This window comes from Python bivittatus, unplaced genomic scaffold (genome assembly GCF_059951505.1).
Source record: "Python bivittatus isolate LINGU-HERP-01145 unplaced genomic scaffold, Pbiv_v1 ctg000220_np1212, whole genome shotgun sequence".
NCBI classification, from domain to species: domain Eukaryota; kingdom Metazoa; phylum Chordata; class Lepidosauria; order Squamata; family Pythonidae; genus Python; species Python bivittatus.
In genome coordinates, this window is record NW_028277048.1 from 16,261,624 (window position 1) to 16,279,918 (window position 18,295).

Below are 18,295 nucleotides of genomic sequence, written 5' to 3' on the forward strand. Positions count from 1 at the left end.
ACTAGGCATATGTTTCAAGTTATATATATATCAAAGAACTGCTGTCTTTGAACACTTTTATATGAGGTCCCCATCCCTATAAATGGCTGCAATATCACATCACCCATTCTAGATCCTGGTGAATTCCCACTGAGGGTATATAATCCTTCTCTTTCGCAATAAGAACAGCTGAACAATGAAAGGCAGACAAGAAGATGGGGATGGGGGCTACTTTGAACAAGGGAGAAGGGAAACTCTCTGCTCTCATTGAGGGAAAGGACAATAAGAGTAGTTACTCTAGACTAAGGTCCGTGGTTTTAGACATACACATTAAGTTATTTTCTGGTTAAGTGAGTATAGTTTGTTCTCTAACTTCTATTTTCCAGTAATCATGTTTTGGTTCATTAAAATAATAATTTTCTACACTTGACTGATCTGCTTACTGAAGTCTAGGCTCTTGAGGACCACATGATCAGTACAGCCAACATATTTATAAACCTGCGAATAAAAAAAGGAAGGGAATTTCCTATTTCTGTCCTAGGAGAGAGCAAACCCACAATTCATACTGGTGGTAGCAGCCTATTAATAAAGGAGAAAGTTGCTGCACCAAGAACACCCTGGATGGCACTGGGGAAGGGGGAGTGTTTGCCAGGTAACCAAGAGGAGAGATGGGATGTGAGGAGAGGGGACAGGTCCGTCCCATTAGTCAGTCTTGACCTGTCTTGAAAAAACAGTCCCTTTATGTGATGTCTGGTTTCTCTTTCGTGTCTAGGCTGTCCTGGCTTGTATCAATGTCACTAGTCTTCGACAGATGTTTCTGCAGTTCCGGGACTTGCCTGAGCTGTGGAGGATCAGCCACATTGACTTTGTAAGTGGCAATAGCATCTGGGAATCCACTATTTCTGATATGTAGTTATTAAAAATTAAGCATTATATGTGTTCCTTCTCCTATAACTGTTGGTATAGGTGCTCAACATTTGCATTTGGAATCTATTATTGATCTTGTTATTGAACTGCATCTGTTATATTGCCATTCCTTTAAATCACTGTTTCTCAACCTTGGCAGTTTGAAGATGTGTGGACTTCAACTCCTAGAATTCCCCAGCCAGCATGCTGGCTGGGGAATTCTGGGGGCTGAAGTCCACACATCTTCAAGTTGCCAAGGCTGAGAAACACTGCTTTAAATTATGAACTATGAAGGCAGTTCATAATTTAAAGCTGTGGTAGGCTGGTCTCCATTAACCCCCTTGGAACTGGGTGTGCTGGTTAGGAATTGGATAGCTCTATTACTATTTTTTCAATTCTCTTACAGGCTGTGTGGGTGGTCACATGGCTTTCCGTGGTTGTGCTCAATGTAGACTTTGGCCTGGCAGTGGGAGTTGTGTTCTCCATGATGACTGTTGTATGCCGCACACAGAGGTAACTTCGTACTAGTCATCCTCCCTCTGCTGGGTTCTCTTGCTGAATGCTGGATTAAGCCCAACTGTTGGAACCCAAGTTCCTCTTGTTAAGTGTGCCAAAAAGACCTTAGGGTAGCACCATTCTTGAAAGGGGATCAGTATCATAATGGGGATTTTCTGCCCCACATCTTGTCCTCAGCCATAAGGCCTGGGCTAAGTCCTCCTTGGTTTCCAAACGTCCATGTAAATGCAGAGCGAATCCTTTAACAATGTATCCTTTGGGGATGGTATCTCTGCCTTGTCCCCAATGACTACCAAAATATTATCTGCATGCTTCTGGGGGCAGAGGATCCAATGTAATATCACTTTACTCTCCTTGCTTTATTTTTTCCATTTAACAGGGCTGAATGCTCTGTGCTGGGCAGAGCAGCTGATACAGAAATCTACAAGCCTGTCAAGTACAATAGCAAGGTAAAAATGGTGGCAATTGTTCCTACTTATCTGGCTGGGAGAAAGTCTCCTTGAACTCAACAGGACTAACTCCTGGGCTGATATGTATAAGGGCTGCTTTAATATGGGATCATCTTTTTTTCCCCCTTTTATTCTTAATGAAGAGAAAGAACTCAATGAATGAGAACAGGTTGTTGTAATGTTCCAATTCTAGAACTTCAGAGATCTCCCCCAAAATGTAATTTTATTCCATTTACCTTAACAAGGACATTTTATTTATTTTTAAGAATACTTGTGCTACAGTGCAGGCTGTGAAGTCGAGTCTGTAATAGGAGCATGACTATGATTACTTCCCTCCAATTTGTGCTCTTCAGAAGCGTTGGGTTACATCCCCCAATCATCTTCATTCATTCCTTTGGGAAGGTCCCTTGTCACAGGTGACCATGGATGATGGGATCTGTAGCCTAAGTCATTGGATAGGTGCCAGGTTGGGCAAGCCTGCCATGTACCTTCCCAAACCCAGTGAATGATATGTATTCCATTTATCTATCCTGTTTCTTCTTCTTCTTCTTAGTGCTTCGAGATCCCAGGCGTGAAGATCTTAAGTTACCAGGCCCCCATCTATTACGGAAACCGGAGTTTCTTTAGAGATATTGTCAGCAAACTGGTGGGGCTGCAGCGAGGCTGGGAAGATCCACAGTCTAACAGCAGGATTAAAATGGACATTGCTACAGTGGTAAGGGTCCTGGTAAAAAACTTGAGGTTGGAGAGCCGGGGCAGATCAAGTATTGTGGGTTCAATTCAGATCAAAGCAAGCTCACTCAAGGGTTCGTCTAGCCAGGTGGTAGAGCGTCCATGGAAGTAGAGGTCAGCAAGTGCTTTTTGCTGCCTGATCTGGAGGAAGAGATACTATTTTAAGCTTTTTTTTTTTTTTTTAATATCTGATCCTGGAGTTTTGGATGTCCTCAAGCCTGATGGTGTTTTGTAAACAAGCTAAAGTGGTTTTGTTCCGCCTATTCAGTCTTTAGATTAGAATAGTTTAGTTTTAAGGGGTCCATGAAGTTTATTAATGGCTTTTAATGATATAATTTTAATAGTTGATGATGAGCTTTTTCTCTTGCCTTCTTTCTTTGTTGTACCAGAGTCTGTCAAGACTGAGTTGGGTTATAAATATTATAAAAATCCAAACAGACAAATACGTATTACTTTTCTTTACATTTTGCACATAGCTGACACTCAGCTGAGTCTTATCTCGGTCCTGAAATGAAGCACTGTCTTCTGTCCCATCTGAGACAACCAGATGGATTCAGGTGCTCAGAACTGGTTGTACACCATGGACAGCTCTGTCCTCTAGCCCAGAGGCACAGCCAAGGAGTCAGGGGTATTTTCAATGAAGGGGTCAAAAAAATCAAGATGGTGACTACAACCTTGTCATCAAAGCCTCACCCTTTTTAAGTGCATTATGACATATGTAAAAAAGGGGTGGGGTTTTGATCACAGGGTTATGACCACCATTGACTCCCCCCTCCCTGGACACCCCTGCAGAGAGTTCAGAAGAGCAGCCAAAGAGGCCCCTCTATATTTGCCACCAAGCTGATGGACTCCTTGCTGGATGATAAAATTAGTCCAGGGTAGCGAATTTGATTCCATGCCCATAAGACACAACAAGGTCCACTGAACCCAGGGACAAACTAGAGATCTGAGCTTCTGCTAAACCTCAGCTTCCTGTTTGCTCTAGGCCAAGGGTGAGACTAAACAAAGTATGGGACAAACTCTGATGGCTGGTTAGTCACTTCCATTTGGCAGGTTAGACCAAACCGGAGTGATTGAAGTGTGCGTCCCCTCCTGTAAAAATTGTGTATTATAAGAGAGTGAATTCTGTATAGTAGCTCTTATATATGTGGAGATTAAGTGGGGCATAAGTCAAGATGTTGGCTGTGTTCACCCTGTGGGGTAAGTCAAAGCAGTGACTCAAGTTGAACTGAATTTGAGGGTTGGTTTTCTATGATAACTGGCTTCCCATACAAAAACCTTCAAAAGATCCTTTGGTGGAAAACACATCATATGACTAACTGTGTATGACCCCACTGTTAGAGGTTTTATTATGTGTGAAGTGGGATAGGTCAATTCTTTCTGTTTGTAAATGGAAATTAAATGTTGGGTTTTTCCCTTCTTCTTTTTCTTTTTCCCCAGGAGAGCAGTGTTTGTGTCTTGGAAAAGAAGCTTAGCTCAGGTAACCAAAGGTTAATTCCTTTCTTGTTCTTGGGCAATTTTCTTGTGTAAATATACATTTTAAACCCCGTGGTGGAACATCTGCTGTAATCTTTCCTCAATTCTAGAGAGGATACCACGTTCCAGATACAAACCATCATATTCCTTGCTTTTCAGTACTGTACAGCTAATTGTTTGCTAAACTAGCCTTCCCCAACTTTGTGCCTCCGGAGTCATTGAATTTCAATCCCCATCCAGCTGGGAGTTATGGCAATGGAAGCCCATCCTGTGTGGGAACACCAAGCTGAATTCTCTCTTTGTGCTTGTGTGCAGTTATCAGACATGCTTTGTTAGGATAATTCTCTTCTACACTGGGTGGATTAGAGAAGAAATGTATGTGTGTGCCTGGCCCAGAATTTCACATTAATCTTATTCTTCTCTGCTGGTGTAAAAACCATCTGGAGACCAAAGTACATGTGTAGGATAGCACATGGCAACTGTTAGAGAGGCTGCTGTGGAACCACAGTGGTTGAGGCTGGTTGATATGGGTTCTGTCTCATTTTCCTCTCCAGGTTTAGATGTCCAGGCTATAATACTTGACTGCAGTGGAATATCCTTTGTGGATTCATCTGGAGCACGGCTCCTTATCCAGGTATCAAAAGACAAATGTGTGTGTGTCTGTGTGTGTGTCTGTGTGTGTAGAGGAGGAGAGGGATTGATGATAATAAGGTTCGGGAAGTACTGCCAATCAAAACCGATGAGTGCTGAGACTAAATCAGGACTGGAATCCAGAGTGTCTCTCCAGATGATCTTTCCTTAACTGGAGCCCAGAACAGTACTTGCAGCCCTCCAAAAATTAAAAAAAAAAAAGATATTTTTAAAATTTAACGTGGCTAGAATCTCACCAGATCCTATGGGAGTTCACTAGATCTTGTGGGGCAATCGCTGAAATACCTTGAGATTTCCTAATCTCTTGATAGTTCAGGCTTTTTGGGGGGAGGGGGACTGATGGTGCCTGCAGCATGGAAAATGTCTTGACCCCTGGCATTGGAGCTATCTATGATTCTCATATTTTAGAACAGGAATGGGGAACCTCTTTTTGGCCAAAGGCCAGATCCACCTGGGGCATATTGTCAAGGACTGCATGAAAGGGATGGATGGGGTCTGATCAAAAGTGGACAAGGCTGCCCTTTCTCTCTTTTTCTGACACTCCTCATAGTTCTTCTCTCTTTTCTTTTCCTCTGCTCTTCTTCTGGACTGTTAGAGAAGGGACAAATTCCCCTGGCCCGAGGTTCATTTGAATCAGAGGGATCTCTTGAGTGGGAATTTGAACTCCCCGGTGTCTGTAGTTCTAGTCCACTGCTTAACCACCATACCCCACATTTGCTCTGAGCTCTTTGGTTTGGGTTCAGCTAAGGGAAAAGAAGATGATGAAGGGGTCTCCCTCCCCTCTCAAAACAACAGCAGAAGTTCTGTTAGATTGGGAGTCGCTCGACATTTGGCTGCTGGGCACATCTGGAGTTTTGAGAACATGCTGTGGGTACGCCTAGACAATGGCTGTTACAGTGGGGGGTGAGCTCTCCCATTCTCCAAATGGCAGCCATGGGGAACATAAACCAGTTACAAAGCCAATATAGTGGGGTGCCTCTTGTCCCAGCCTTTAGGTGACCCTCCTGCCTGATGCTCTCTTCTACACCCATTTCTTTTCGTCTTTTTCTGTGTGAACGAGCAGATTTTCCTAACAGCACTGAACTGCACCTGCCCATCATTTTCTTCTTCTAAGAAACAGAGATCTTTTTGAAAGTGAAGGTAATGCTGCAGGCTGGCCCTTGGCTTTGCAGCACGCCAGCATCTCACTGTTTGAATTGAAATAGTGTTTTGAATGATGTGAAAAAGCAGGCGAGGCAAGGAGCCTGGTAGATACTCAGGGTGTTGTGTGCAGACACACTGGGCCCACAAGCACCCCGGAGCCAGAGTATGACTTTCCACAGAAGAGAAGTCTGTTTACATGATAGCAAAAAGGATTTTTAAAAAGCCATTTGTCTCTCACTCCATACAGCATTGCCTCACTCAACTACGTTGCTCTAGGTCAGTTTAAATAATGTTCTTCTCCCTTTTACAATGCCCTTTAAGAAGGGTTATAACTTACCAGGGCCTAATTGGACTGTTTTTAAAGTAAGACATTGATAAATGAACTAGAGTTGTGCCTTTTTATATTGAAGGCACGATATATTCCATTATACGGAAAAACAGCTGCCCCGGTATAATAGACTATGGGGTGGGACACAAGCTGGGTCCCCTCCTTGTGCCAAAATCAGTAAATGTTCATTGTGCATCAGGATCTTAGTCATCAGAGACCCCATCTAAGCTGCTTTACAAATGGCTTTTCTTTCCTTTTAGGTCTGTGTGGAATGTCAAAAAGCTGGCATGCAGATACATTTGTCTGCCTGTAATGGTGAGTGAAGTAAGAAATGCTATCAATCTTCCTATTGTTCTCGTTCAGTATTCCTCACTCTGATGTCCTTCAGAGGCATTGGACTAGAACTCCAGTGTTCCCTAGTTGGACTCCATCATGGAGCTTTAGTTCAAAGGTACCAGGTAGGAAAAAGCTACCCTAATGGCCTTCCTTTTTTTCCAAAATCTAAATGTTAAGAAGTATATTTCATCAGCAAAGAATATACATTTTTTAATTGGTGGGTTTGGCCCACTTCACTTGTTCCTTAGAAGCAAAACCAAGTTGGCTACGGTCAGTTCCCTCAACAGGAAGCCCCAGTGCATAAGAGAGATCCTGTACATCTCCTGCACTGATAGTTTCTCACCTACAAAGGAGGAGAGGTGATGTGGTTCTTTATCTGATGCAGACCCAGAAATCTATTGCACAGGGTCTTCCCAACAAGTCACCTACCTTGGTATCACTGAAAGCCAAGGAGATGAGTGATGGGTGCTTGAGGGACTGCATTGGCATCTTATTATATTTGCGTTAAAAAAAAAAATCAGCCATTGTGGTTGCGATGGGGGATTCAAATCAAGATCCACAGACACCAGTTTTGGGGGAGGGAGTTATATGGTAGATGCCCATCTCCAGGTCTGTGGTCTACCTACGTTGAATCTTCTCTCCCTCTTCTTACAGCCATTTTTAATAAACATTGTAGAAAGGAGACCTCCTAAGCAATCGCTTTCACTTCATTAGGGCCCAGAAACAGCCACAGGATCTGATGCTTCTGTTGAAGTGAAGAAAGTGACATCACACACCACTGCAAAGCAAGCTCCACCCCTTTTGTATGCTTATGCAGTATCATGACACACATATGAAAGGGGTGGAACTTGTGTCACAATGGCATGATGCTGCATTTGTCATTTGTTCCCTGCCTCCACTCCACTTGCTACTTTCACACTATTAGTCATCCTTGGCTTATGACGGCAATTGGAACCAGAATTGCTGTCACTAAGCCCCAAGGTTGTAATGCGTGACATCACATGACCACATCATATAGTGACAGTAATTCTGGCAGTCCCGGTTGATGCCGTTAAGCAAGGACCACACAGGTCATTAAGTGAGGACCTCATATGGTTGCGACTTCTGCCTTCCTGCCAGCTTCCCCATTGACTTTGCTTGGGGTAGCCAGCAGAGAAGGTTGGAAATCGCAATCACGTGACCATGGCTCACTGCGACGTCATAATCGTGAGCTGGGTGCTGAGTGTCTGGATCATGATCACATGACCACAGGATGCTGTGACAGCCAGAACTCCAAGGACTAGTCGCAAGTACCATTTGTTCAGTACTGTCATAATTTTGGATGGTCGCTGAACAAGTGGTCATAACCCAAGGACTACCTGCGGCTGTTTTCCTGGCCTGGCTCCGCACCCCTGCGATCCTCTGCCATTGGCAGCTGAGGCCATTTACCTCCACTCCAGCTGTGGTACAACAGGACCCACTCTAAAGCCAATTTTCAGCTGGAAAGGCTGGCCAGTGTCACAGCTCCCCCAAGTGAAGTGAGCAGGGGTGAAAATGCCAAGAGTCTGCCCCTTTTTGCTTGGGCCTTTGCTCCTTTTCACTCTCTTCCCTTGGCATGGAGTGGGACAGTTGGCCTGCAACAAGGACTTCTCCCTGCCCTCCCTTAGCCCTTCTGAATGGATTGCTGGAATGACATTCCAGGTTGTTTCCAGCTGGTTTTTGAGAGATTGGGCCTAGGAAAGAGTGATGATCTAGAAGTGCTCCAACTCAATCTGAAGTGCCAGTTCACTCACCCATGTCACTACAGTATCAGATTTTTTTTAAAATCCCATGATTCGTGGCTCAGCGTTTACAATTCTGTTGAGTTGTGGAGGTAGGAAGGGCCCATCGCTGTTGTCAAAACATACATGCGGGGCTCCTGCTGAGCCCCACATGTGGCATGAGACCTGAGTGTCCTCTGTGTCTTCTTGTCCACCCAGCCAACGTTCTACAGACCTTGAGTTTTTGTGGCCTCATGCATCACCTAACCCCCCAGCAGATATTCGTCACCGTTCATGATGCTGTTTCCTATCTCCAGCAAACCACGGTAAGAATCTGAGAGTCAGCAGAGAAAATAAGAAAGCCTTTTTCCCCTTTGGTTTCCGTTCAGGCTGTTCTATGGGGCGTGGGGGAAGGGGAAGGGGAAGGAGAGCATGGTTGGGCACCCACAGCCCAGCTTTCAAACAGCACAAGGCTGTCATTTAGTGTCCAACCCATGAGATAAATCTGCACATATAAGCAATTTATCCTGAGTCTTAATTTTCTAGTGTGTGTGTGTGTGTGTGTGTGTGTAGTTTTACTTGAAACAATCCACCACCTGCAGTCTTGGTCAACCCAGCCGTGTTTGCTACTTCAGATGCTATTTAGGAGTAGGTCTTCCTTCCTCAGTGCTGCCTTAACTGGTCGTTTTCAATGGCTATTAAGAAGATCTCTCTTAGGAGATTTTTAAAAAGTGAGAGCCATTCACTGCGGCATCTCTAGAGTGGGACATCGCCTGTGCGGAGCTAGATTTAGATACAGAGGATTAGCCAGGAAATTGGCCATCCCGCTACCCTTTTTAAAGGGGAAGTTCCAGGTACACGCCCCTGCCCCAGGCCCTTTTAGGTGAGGCAAGAATATTACCCTTCCATTTCCTTTCAAACTAGAAACTAGCTGAATACCATCCTCCAGAGTTTTTTCTACTTCAGACATCTTAAAACTACCTTCTCCAACTTGATGTCCAACTGATGTTTTGCCCTTCACTTTCCTTCACCCCACTCAATCGCCACAATGGCTGACACTGGTAGACGTTATAGCTCAGCTCCCACAGCAGGTACCAGGTTGGAGAAAGCTGCCTTACAATCATTTACAGACTTAGAATGTTCAGATCGTCATCAGAATCCCTCTGCTACCCTTTGCAGTGATTGTACACACTGGGGGATCTCTGCACCTCTCTGTGTAGGCTTGAGGCACAGAAGCTAGCAGGTAATATGAGAGGGGAAAGTATATAGTAGCTTTTTTATATGGCATAGTGGCTCATGAGTAACATTGGTTTTTGCTCAGGAAAAAGTGGAACAGAAGGATCCAACCATCTGGGTATAACTTGTCTTCCTGCCAAGGGTAAAAGACAATGAGATCTACCAGGATAAAGGCCATCTACGATCACAGAGATTCAGGAAAGGCAGCAGGCTGCCTACGAGACCAAGATTTTCCTGCTACTGGAAGGCCGGATTGTCAGGAATGGACAGACAAGGAAAGAGCAGACTGGCAAGAAGAACTAGGCCCCCAGATTTAGCAGATCTTCTTCCTGGGACAACCTCCGTGGCCAGCAACAGCCTGAAGCAGTCCACAACTGCTGTGTCAGGGTTCTTTTGCGCTCCCACCTGTCTTGGTTCCTTTCTCCTTGAACCCTTATCAGAAAATTTTAGGACACAACAGCAAAACAAAATTTATTAATTTTTTAAAAATCCTTTATTACGCCCCCCCCCCCAAAATGAAGTCATCACAGAATAAGTCATTGAGGCCAAAATGAAGGGAAGAGAGGGGTTCAGCGTGGGAAATAATGCACAATGGGGAATAGGGAACGGCTTGATTGCCAGAAATGAAAGGTAGCCCCTCTTTTCTCCCTGTTCGTTGCAAGAGAGATTCTCTCAGACCAGAACTGCTGTTCTAACCAGTAGGATAAAAGGGTATAGATGCACTAACACAGCCTTTGATTTGCTAGTTAGGTTCAGCCAACATACTAAACGTGGTTAATGAACTGATTCATGTTTTGGAGTTTGCACAATATATTGAATCATAAGTTAACCAAATGGGATTTGTACCACACAAGGAAACAACAAAACAACTCTAACTGAGCAAATGCAACTGTTAGCTCTTTAACTGACCCGGTTAGTTCTGCCAGGGTTTGGCTTGGGTGGAGAGGGAGCTCTGCTCTGGAGGAATGAGCTCTCATACCATTCAGTATAAATGATTGTTGTAGGTTTGCAACCAGCTGCCCTAGAGACAAACCTACATTTCTCAGCCCGCACCTCTCTTTAGTGGGTAAGCATGCTTGCAGGTAACTGGAGGTTCTTGTGAATGCCCAGAACCAGGACAACATTCCTTGGTTAGATTATTGCTCTGTGCTTGCAACTATGGATCTCCATCCTACTTATTCAGCCTAACACTACGGGAGGCAGCCTTGGATGACAGAAGGCAAGCACTACCACAGGTGAGGCAGTGATGCCAAGCGGGCGTAACCAAATCATATACATCCACAGGGCCTGGATTTCCCATTATTTTCGTTTTGGGATGCTGCACTGAATCCAGCTAAAACTTGATGCAGTTATTCCACCCTTTCTCCCTTAGCAGAGTTTTCTCTGGAGTGAAAAAAGAGTGAAGTGGCAAGAAAACAGCCAAAGGTTCACATATGGAGGGCCATACCAAGTTCTGACCCCTCCTAAAATGCCACGAATAAGGCAGAGCAGCAGCACAAGAACAATCTTGCCGGAAGCCCCCGAGCATCTGGCGAATGCTAATGACTGGGAACAGGAATCATTTTACACCTTCAGCAGTGTCAAGGACCTGAGGTTTTCTTGGACTGCACCAACTCAGAGCTGCATGTTTGTATGCACCCATCCTTGAACAGCAAATATATAAATAAATGAACAAACAAGCTTTGGAATTTTTATCAAAATTAGCACGCCAGGCAGGGGAGCAACCTCAGTAGCTTCTTTCCTACTTACATGGGGGGAAGCAAAATGCAGTGCCATCGTTTTTAGCATTGAAGTGTGCTTAATTTATTTACTGCATTGTTCTGGGGGTATGAGGAGGACAATTCCACATAAAATAGTACTTAAAGTCTTATTGTGGTTAGTACAGCTTATTCCCAAATAAGCATGAATACAATTGCTGCTTTCCTTGCGGCTTCTAGGCCATACCCAACCAATATCTTATTTCCAACAACCGGATCCTACACAATCCTTTATTTTCAAAAAGTTCATCTAGCAAGATGGAATTTTCCATCCTTCGTCCTTTTGCAGCAAGAAACAACTTTGTGAATCAGCCTGTGTGAATTCCTATACCACTCCTGCTACAGAGATTTTGAAATTACCATACCTGTCTCATTTTTGTCACTCCCTGCACTAAAAATGCACCCGTATCTTAAATGGTTGGGCTGGTGCCGTGGCTATTTTCATCCCAATGAAATTGGCAGCCCAGCTGCCAGGAAGGAGTGCAGGAGTGGATGCAGGCTCTTGTGGGGCCCATCATATGGGCCAACCCCATGCAAGGGAACTAAACACATACAAAAAAGGTCAAACCCACCCCTGATTTGTGTTGTTTTTTTAACCTCCCTAACAAACCATAGTTTTAGGAAAAGCAACAGCGCAGAAGGTTGCAGGATTGGAATTAATAAGCCAGAGACTGGGGATGGAGAGGTTTGAGGAATGAGAAAAAACTTTGGAAATGGATTCTGTCTAAAATAAAAAAAAAAAAAGGCAATCTGTCACGGACAGTCTTTCTGCTTCACCATGTGTGTGTGTGTACACACACACACACTAAATTATCCCCTTAGAAAATAAGCTGGTCCACCCTCCACTATCCATGCGCATCAGGCCCCTTTTGCTGTCGGAGAGAATAAGCCTGGGAGCACCTTGAATCCGGTGTGCGCTTGATAGTCCTCTCCCAGTTCAAGGCTGCTTTGCTGCAGTGCACACCTCAAGGCTTCCCCCTGGTGGTGCCTTTCCATCATTAGTCTTTGGCACTTCAAAATATCCCAGAACGGCATCAGCTGGAGGTTGGAGGGAGCCAGGGCGGAGGCTGAGATTCAAAGCCTTGGCACAGAAATTGTGACATTGGAGAAAGTTCAGGTTTTGTCCGCCTCTGAGCCTGTCCCCTTCTGTAGTTTAAATTAAACGGAAGCAAAGGATGCTGGGATATTGCCAGAGCCTGCAAGTTTTTGACCTGACCTGTAGGTGTGTGCAAGTCCAAAGTTGGAGGGGGAGTCCAGCAGTAACATAGGCAGATGGCTGCTCTTAACCAGAAAAGGGAAAAATACCTAGGCTTCATGGGGCAGCCTCTCCCAGATTATTCCCCATGGAATATGGTTCAGTTCAGATGCAAAATAGGTAAAACAAAATGCAAATGCAGACAGCATCCTTTCACCAACAAGGTCTGGAAGATGGAGTAGCTGGGCCAGTTAATTCTGTTAGAACACAGGTTTGTTTCTTTTAAGCAGCATTGAAGCTCATTTTTCAAGTCCTTCTTCAGGCCTGAGAATGTTGAAGCCTCCCTGAGTTCTGGGCATTTGGCTAGTGGACAGACAAGCCTGTTTGCCAAGAGCTGTGGCTAGCCACCAGAGCAGGTGGTCCGGGACTGGTGGGCCCAATCACCTGAGGACTTAGCCAGTTGTCAGTGGAGGGGCTCAGCACCCTCTCAGCAAAGACTAATCGCCCATCATACATTTGAAATGGTTCTTGAAGTAGAAAAGGCTTTGCTTGGTGTACATACTATCATCACTCGAGTTGGGATAACGGAATTTGGCATATTGCTTCTCACTCACCGACTTTAACCATGGTAGCTTGATCTTAGAGGCATGGTCTACCACCACATTGGAGCAGGAACCAACATGCAGAATACCCAGGCCATCAATGAAGAACTCTGGAATTAGAAATACCCAGAGCAAAGGAGAAAAATGAGCATAGGCTATGGCTCTTCAACAGACAGTCCTTGTGTGCATGCTTTTTGAACCTTCCTGCTGACTTCAGAAGAAGTTGTTACAGGCCAATTAACATCTTGAATGAAATAAGGACAACTTGCTGCAGATCCTGTTGGTATTCACAAATCTGACTCACGCATCTGTTAAGACTACAACGGTGTTTCTCAACCTCAGCAACTTTAAGATGGGTGGGCTTCAACTCCCAGAATTCCCCAGGCTGCACTCAGTTGAAGTCCACCCATCTTAAAGTTGCTGAGGTTGAGAAACACGGGGCTACAACCTCAAAGGAATCCTGAGTTCACTGTTTGGATTGTTTGTGTGATTTGGATTCCCTTGCTATCTTCTATATAGGAAGCAAAGGCTATTCTATAGCTAGATATGCTAACTAAGACTGGTCCAAGCTAAGAGTCTCCCATGCTGGCAGCGTCACTCACCAAGGTGGGCAACGCGATTGAGGCGAGGGTCAAAGCCCACTTGCAGCACCTTCTCTGTACGTGCCAAGAAGAAGTTGATCACACCATCAGTGACTACGCAATCAGGGAAACCTTCGATGACGTGGTGATAGCCCTGACGGGTTCGCAAGCAATCTCCATCCTCACCACCAGGCTGCACGCTGATCTGCTGTCGATATGTGTTGGTGTAACCTGTAATCTCCCGTACTGCTCCACCCACCTGCAGAGAACAAGAGATAATGTTGAGGATGGGTGGAGTGCGTTTGTGTGTGCGTGCGTGCGTGTGTGTGTGTGTGTGTGTGTGAAGGGTTAGGAGGAGGAAAAATTGATTTCTGGGGGGCGTTATTCATTATTATAATCCTTTTAACCCTGTTTTAATGCCCATTTTTGTTTTGCTTGGTCTATGTTTTTAATTGTTTTAACTTAGATTTTGTAAGAGTGGGTGCCTATAAGAGCTTTAGTGAAATAGGTAAAATCAACAAATATCCTTGAACAAATTAAGCCTGAATCAGGAATTGGGGATTTAAACAATGCTGTATCCAAAAATAACCACTGGGTGATATATTTTAGAAAGGAATACGCCTTTCTTTTGTCTCTTATCAACTGTACTCAGAACTGATTCACACCATGTTACAGAATACGGAGATGTTCAAATCACAGTCCTGGATGTGAATCTACCTCCACATTTCTGTACCAACTATGAGATCTATCACATATGCTGAAAACCTCACACCTGCTCCTCAAAGTATCCCCATCATTCCACAAAACCATCTACAATCACTGTAGGCAGTCAAATATTCTGGCTGATCAGCAGTGAGGCCTTTTTCTTCTATGCACTTATGCTTTGGGAGAAATATACTTCCTGTGCAATGTTTCCTGTCTTTCCAGTCTAGGCTCCCCGTTATGTCCCCTGACTCCCAACTTGTGGTTTGCAAACTGCAGCAGTAGGAGTGACATCGAGCATCAGCAGACTAAGTTTGTTCTCTGTTAAGGACAGTTTGCACCCACCAAAAGCTGCAGGATTGTAGAACTAGGCTATCAAGTTTTAAATTGCAATTAAGCTTGAAACCAAATTCCTCCTAACTCAAGGTTCCTGCATCCCTGGCTTTCTCCCCATGTCTCTGATCTGAGGATCAGCGAACAGTTTTTATCCTAACCTCATGGGTCTGTTTGAGTGTCCTCAACTACATACTTATCAAGTTTTTATTGTTCTACTCTTAAAAACTCTCCCTACCACCTAAAGATGATCCAGAGCCAGCAAAAGCAACCACAGGGAAGGAACTCACCAAATCCAGGGAAGTTTTTTCAAGGACATCTACAAGCTTCTCCACTTTGGTGCGGGTTGTGAAAATGAAGTCATCATCCACCCACAGAACATATTTGGTTGTCACCTGGGAGATGGCAAGATTCCTGCCAGCAAACCAGCCCTAGGAAGTAAGGGTAGAGGGGAAGAAGAGGTGCTAAAAAGACTGTTTATGAGCATTTTGCCAAATAACTGGGCATTGCCAGTTGCTCCTCTTGCTTGACCACAAAGCACTGAAAATTGTTACTTTCATCATTTCATACCACAAGCTCAATCCTTGGCACCTGTGCCTTAATAATGGCCTTATAATCCCAACTTTTGTTTCTCAACCTTTTCAAAACACTCTGATCAGTACATCCATTTCATCTCTGCATCTTCAATTGGGTAACTAGGTAATCTTTTATGGAGCTCCAGATTTTACTCCTGCAACCCTCATGAGATTCCCACCTATCACCTTCCTTTAGCCCATACCCTGACTCAACAATGTGGTTCTGCCTTGATCTTTATCCTACGAACATAAGGCAACTTTTATCCTAATCTCATGGGTCTCAGTCTCTTCAACTATACGGTTGTCAGGTTTTCCATGCTTCACTTTCAGGAATGTCATGTGAAATCTATCAACTGCTCCTGGATGACTAGAAATATGCAAAGTCTATATTGAAAAGTGGGTGGGAAATTCCATTCTTTACTCATCCTAACTAGGAGTTAAAATATGATAATCAATAAGTTGCAATGAAAAAAAAATTCTTTTCAACCTGTTGTAACAAATTTCACATCGCAGAAATGTTTCCCAGCATAAGAGGGCAATGGAGTGAGCCCATTTTAGCAGAGGTCCCTTAAGTCCTTTCCTTACCCACCGAACCTCTGGCACCAAATCCTTCCCAAACTCAGAGTCCTCTTAGGAACATGGCCTAGGTTAGGCCTGAGGGCTCCTGCTAGCGAGTCTCTCACCTTGCCAAAGGGCATGAAATACTGCTCAATGTGGGGTCCCTGCACGCGTTCAATGTCCAGGCTATCATCTGCAATGATGATGGTCACAGTGGGGTAGAACTTTCGGATGCTGTCAATCAATGTTCGCAGTTTGTCATAGCGTAAGAAGGTTTTGGTGGCGATGGTGACCAAGGCGCTGATGTTGTAGGATGCTGGGGAGAGACAAAACAGGAAAGCTGAGCTGACAATAGAGTTTGGCTGAGGGAGGGTTTGGCAGGATGTCTGAGAAGCAAACAGAAGCTGCTCCTCTTCACCATGTTTATTTTTCAGGCTAAAAGAAAGCTGGATGGCCTCTTCCCTGTTAATTTTGCTGTTCCTTACACTTTGCGTGATTTGACCTTTATTATAACAGGCAGATCACAAGCAGGTCAGCGTCTTCCAACTGGAGCAGCACAGAAATCTGATAATAAATAAATAAAGGTCTAGCAACTAATACTCACTGATAAATAATAACAGCAACAAGGGCACTCCAGAAGCCACTTTGCCCCTGGAAAGATTGTTCCACAAACAGCAGAGCAGGGCACCAGCATCTTCCTCTAGTGCAGTGCTCAGACTGGCCACTAGAGAGCAATAAATACTTTGGAAAGCTCTCGTCCTAAACACAGTATCGCTTCCTATGCCCAGTTTGCTAATAACTGCCTAAAAATGGGTGCCTGAAGTGGCAGTGGGTAAAGGCTGGGCATTCTTCTGGCTTCTTCTATGGCCTGTTTTAAAAGCCCACAGCATAACCCTGGGGAAAGTGGGAGTCAGAAAGACATTAGCATATTTGATTCCACCATTAGCATATTTCCACCTACAAGAACACTGTTAACTTCATGTTTTCCTAATCTCAGCCTAGATCCAGCAGGCTAGGATACTTTCCACACGAGTCTTAGACAACTATAGATCCACCTGATGCACTCACCTTCACTGGCTCCTCCACTGGACGATCCTGGATAGTAGAGCCTGGGAGTAGGTGCGTGTCGGATGCGAATGGTGAAAGTTGCACGATGCTTATCAGTAGAAAACTGCACTGGAAAACAAAGGAGGAGACCAAACACTAGTCTTGAATGTGCTTTCTCTAACCTGGTGCCCTCTAGATATGATGGACTTCAATGCCCATCGTTACTATGCTGAAATGACAGATTAGCACATCTGGAGGACATCAGATTGAGTAAAGGTGGGTTATACGAAGAGGACGCTAACAATACTGAAAATGTTCCTAGCTTGGGAATCAATGTCCTTGAGGCACCTGTGGTTGGTTTAGCATAGTGCAGGACCCTACACACCACAGCTTAGCTTTTCATGTGAACCAGCCACTAGGGCAACAAACTATAGTTAAAAATCCTGGCTCAACATTGTGCAAATGTAGGCATTGTATATAATGCATTAACCTTGCATAACATTATGCACTGTGTAGGATTTTTTTTAACTCTCATGAGATTACAACCTAGCAAAGCTAAGAGGTGGGAGACTCCGAATCAACATAAGGCTGTTCTGCCTAGACAACTGTGATTTTGCTGCCTCAAGATGCAATGACAGCTATTAGCTTAGATGCCTTTACAAGGGAATTAGACAAGGAGGATAAGGATATCAGTGACTATTAGTCATGAAGCCCAGGTGCCAGATCAAAAGCAGTGAGCCCCCCCCCCGCCCCGTTAACAGTTTGTGAGCTTCTGAGAGAGACCTTTTGGCCACGCTATGGAATAAGCTGGTCTAGATGGGCCACTGGTCTGTTACTGCAGGAGCTGATCCTGTGACAGTTTTCAAACAAGTAGCTGCACCATGCCCTACCACAAGTCTCTCTGTTCTCTTCCCTAGATGGTGACTTGACTTAGCTCTACCACTATACAAATCCAGTAAAGACCAAGTCAGAAGAGGGATCTGGGGGTAAAAGCAGCAACCTGAAAGACTGCTGAGAGGCAATGGCTGGGTTTAAAAGGACCATCCACAGGACATTCCCTTTTGTTCCTCAGTGAGGGCTTTGCCAAGGAAGGACAGGGCTGGCATTAGGAAGCAGAGCGCTTCCTTTCAAACAACTACAGTCCTTAAAAGAGAAGGAAATTCACAGCACAGGGCTCAGCATGATCCTCCCCCTCTCGGTAAAATGCCTGCCAAGAGAAAGGAAGAACAGCTTGTCCCTACAGAACTGCAGTCTGCTTCTCTGGTATGCCAGAAATCTAACAAAGTGGGAATTCTTCTGGGCAAAAGTTTTACCAAGGAAAAGGGAACACAGTTATTCAGTAACAGAGCAAGGTTATTCTTTTTTCACTGGGAAAGCAACAGTATTGCTTTAGAGAAACAACCTCCCCCCACCCCATCAGATCTGCATCTTTGCTCAGAAAAACGAATCCTATC

The 18,295-nt window shown here is 44.5% G+C and overlaps 2 protein-coding genes across 8 annotated transcripts in view; one reads left to right on the forward strand and one right to left on the reverse strand.

Moving 5' to 3' along the window:
• Positions 1-10,128, forward strand: part of SLC26A10P (Solute carrier family 26 member 10) — a 23,302-nt gene extending 13,174 nt beyond the window's left edge. The window contains exons 10-18 of the mRNA XM_007422049.4: positions 752-847; positions 1,292-1,398; positions 1,781-1,850; positions 2,404-2,565; positions 4,023-4,062; positions 4,613-4,692; positions 6,441-6,495; positions 8,475-8,581; positions 9,577-10,128. Of these exons, the coding sequence (XP_007422111.2) occupies positions 752-847; positions 1,292-1,398; positions 1,781-1,850; positions 2,404-2,565; positions 4,023-4,062; positions 4,613-4,692; positions 6,441-6,495; positions 8,475-8,581; positions 9,577-9,615 (756 nt within the window). The 3' untranslated portion in view covers positions 9,616-10,128. The remainder of the gene's footprint in view (positions 1-751; positions 848-1,291; positions 1,399-1,780; positions 1,851-2,403; positions 2,566-4,022; positions 4,063-4,612; positions 4,693-6,440; positions 6,496-8,474; positions 8,582-9,576) is intronic.
• A 155-nt stretch (positions 10,129-10,283) lies between these two features.
• Positions 10,284-18,295, reverse strand: part of B4GALNT1 (beta-1,4-N-acetyl-galactosaminyltransferase 1) — a 58,299-nt gene continuing 50,287 nt past the window's right edge. For 6 of the 7 annotated variants that reach the window (XM_088137974.1, XM_088137978.1, XM_088137976.1 and 3 more), the window contains 5 exons: positions 16,863-16,970; positions 15,920-16,110; positions 14,952-15,092; positions 13,648-13,885; positions 10,284-13,155 (listed from right to left, as the gene is read on the reverse strand). In XM_088137974.1, coding sequence (XP_087994100.1) covers positions 12,941-13,155; positions 13,648-13,885; positions 14,952-15,092; positions 15,920-16,110; positions 16,863-16,970 — 893 coding nt within the window. In that variant the 3' untranslated portion in view covers positions 10,284-12,940. The remainder of the gene's footprint in view (positions 13,156-13,647; positions 13,886-14,951; positions 15,093-15,919; positions 16,111-16,862; positions 16,971-18,295) is intronic. The other variant, XM_088137979.1, reaches the window with a different exon arrangement.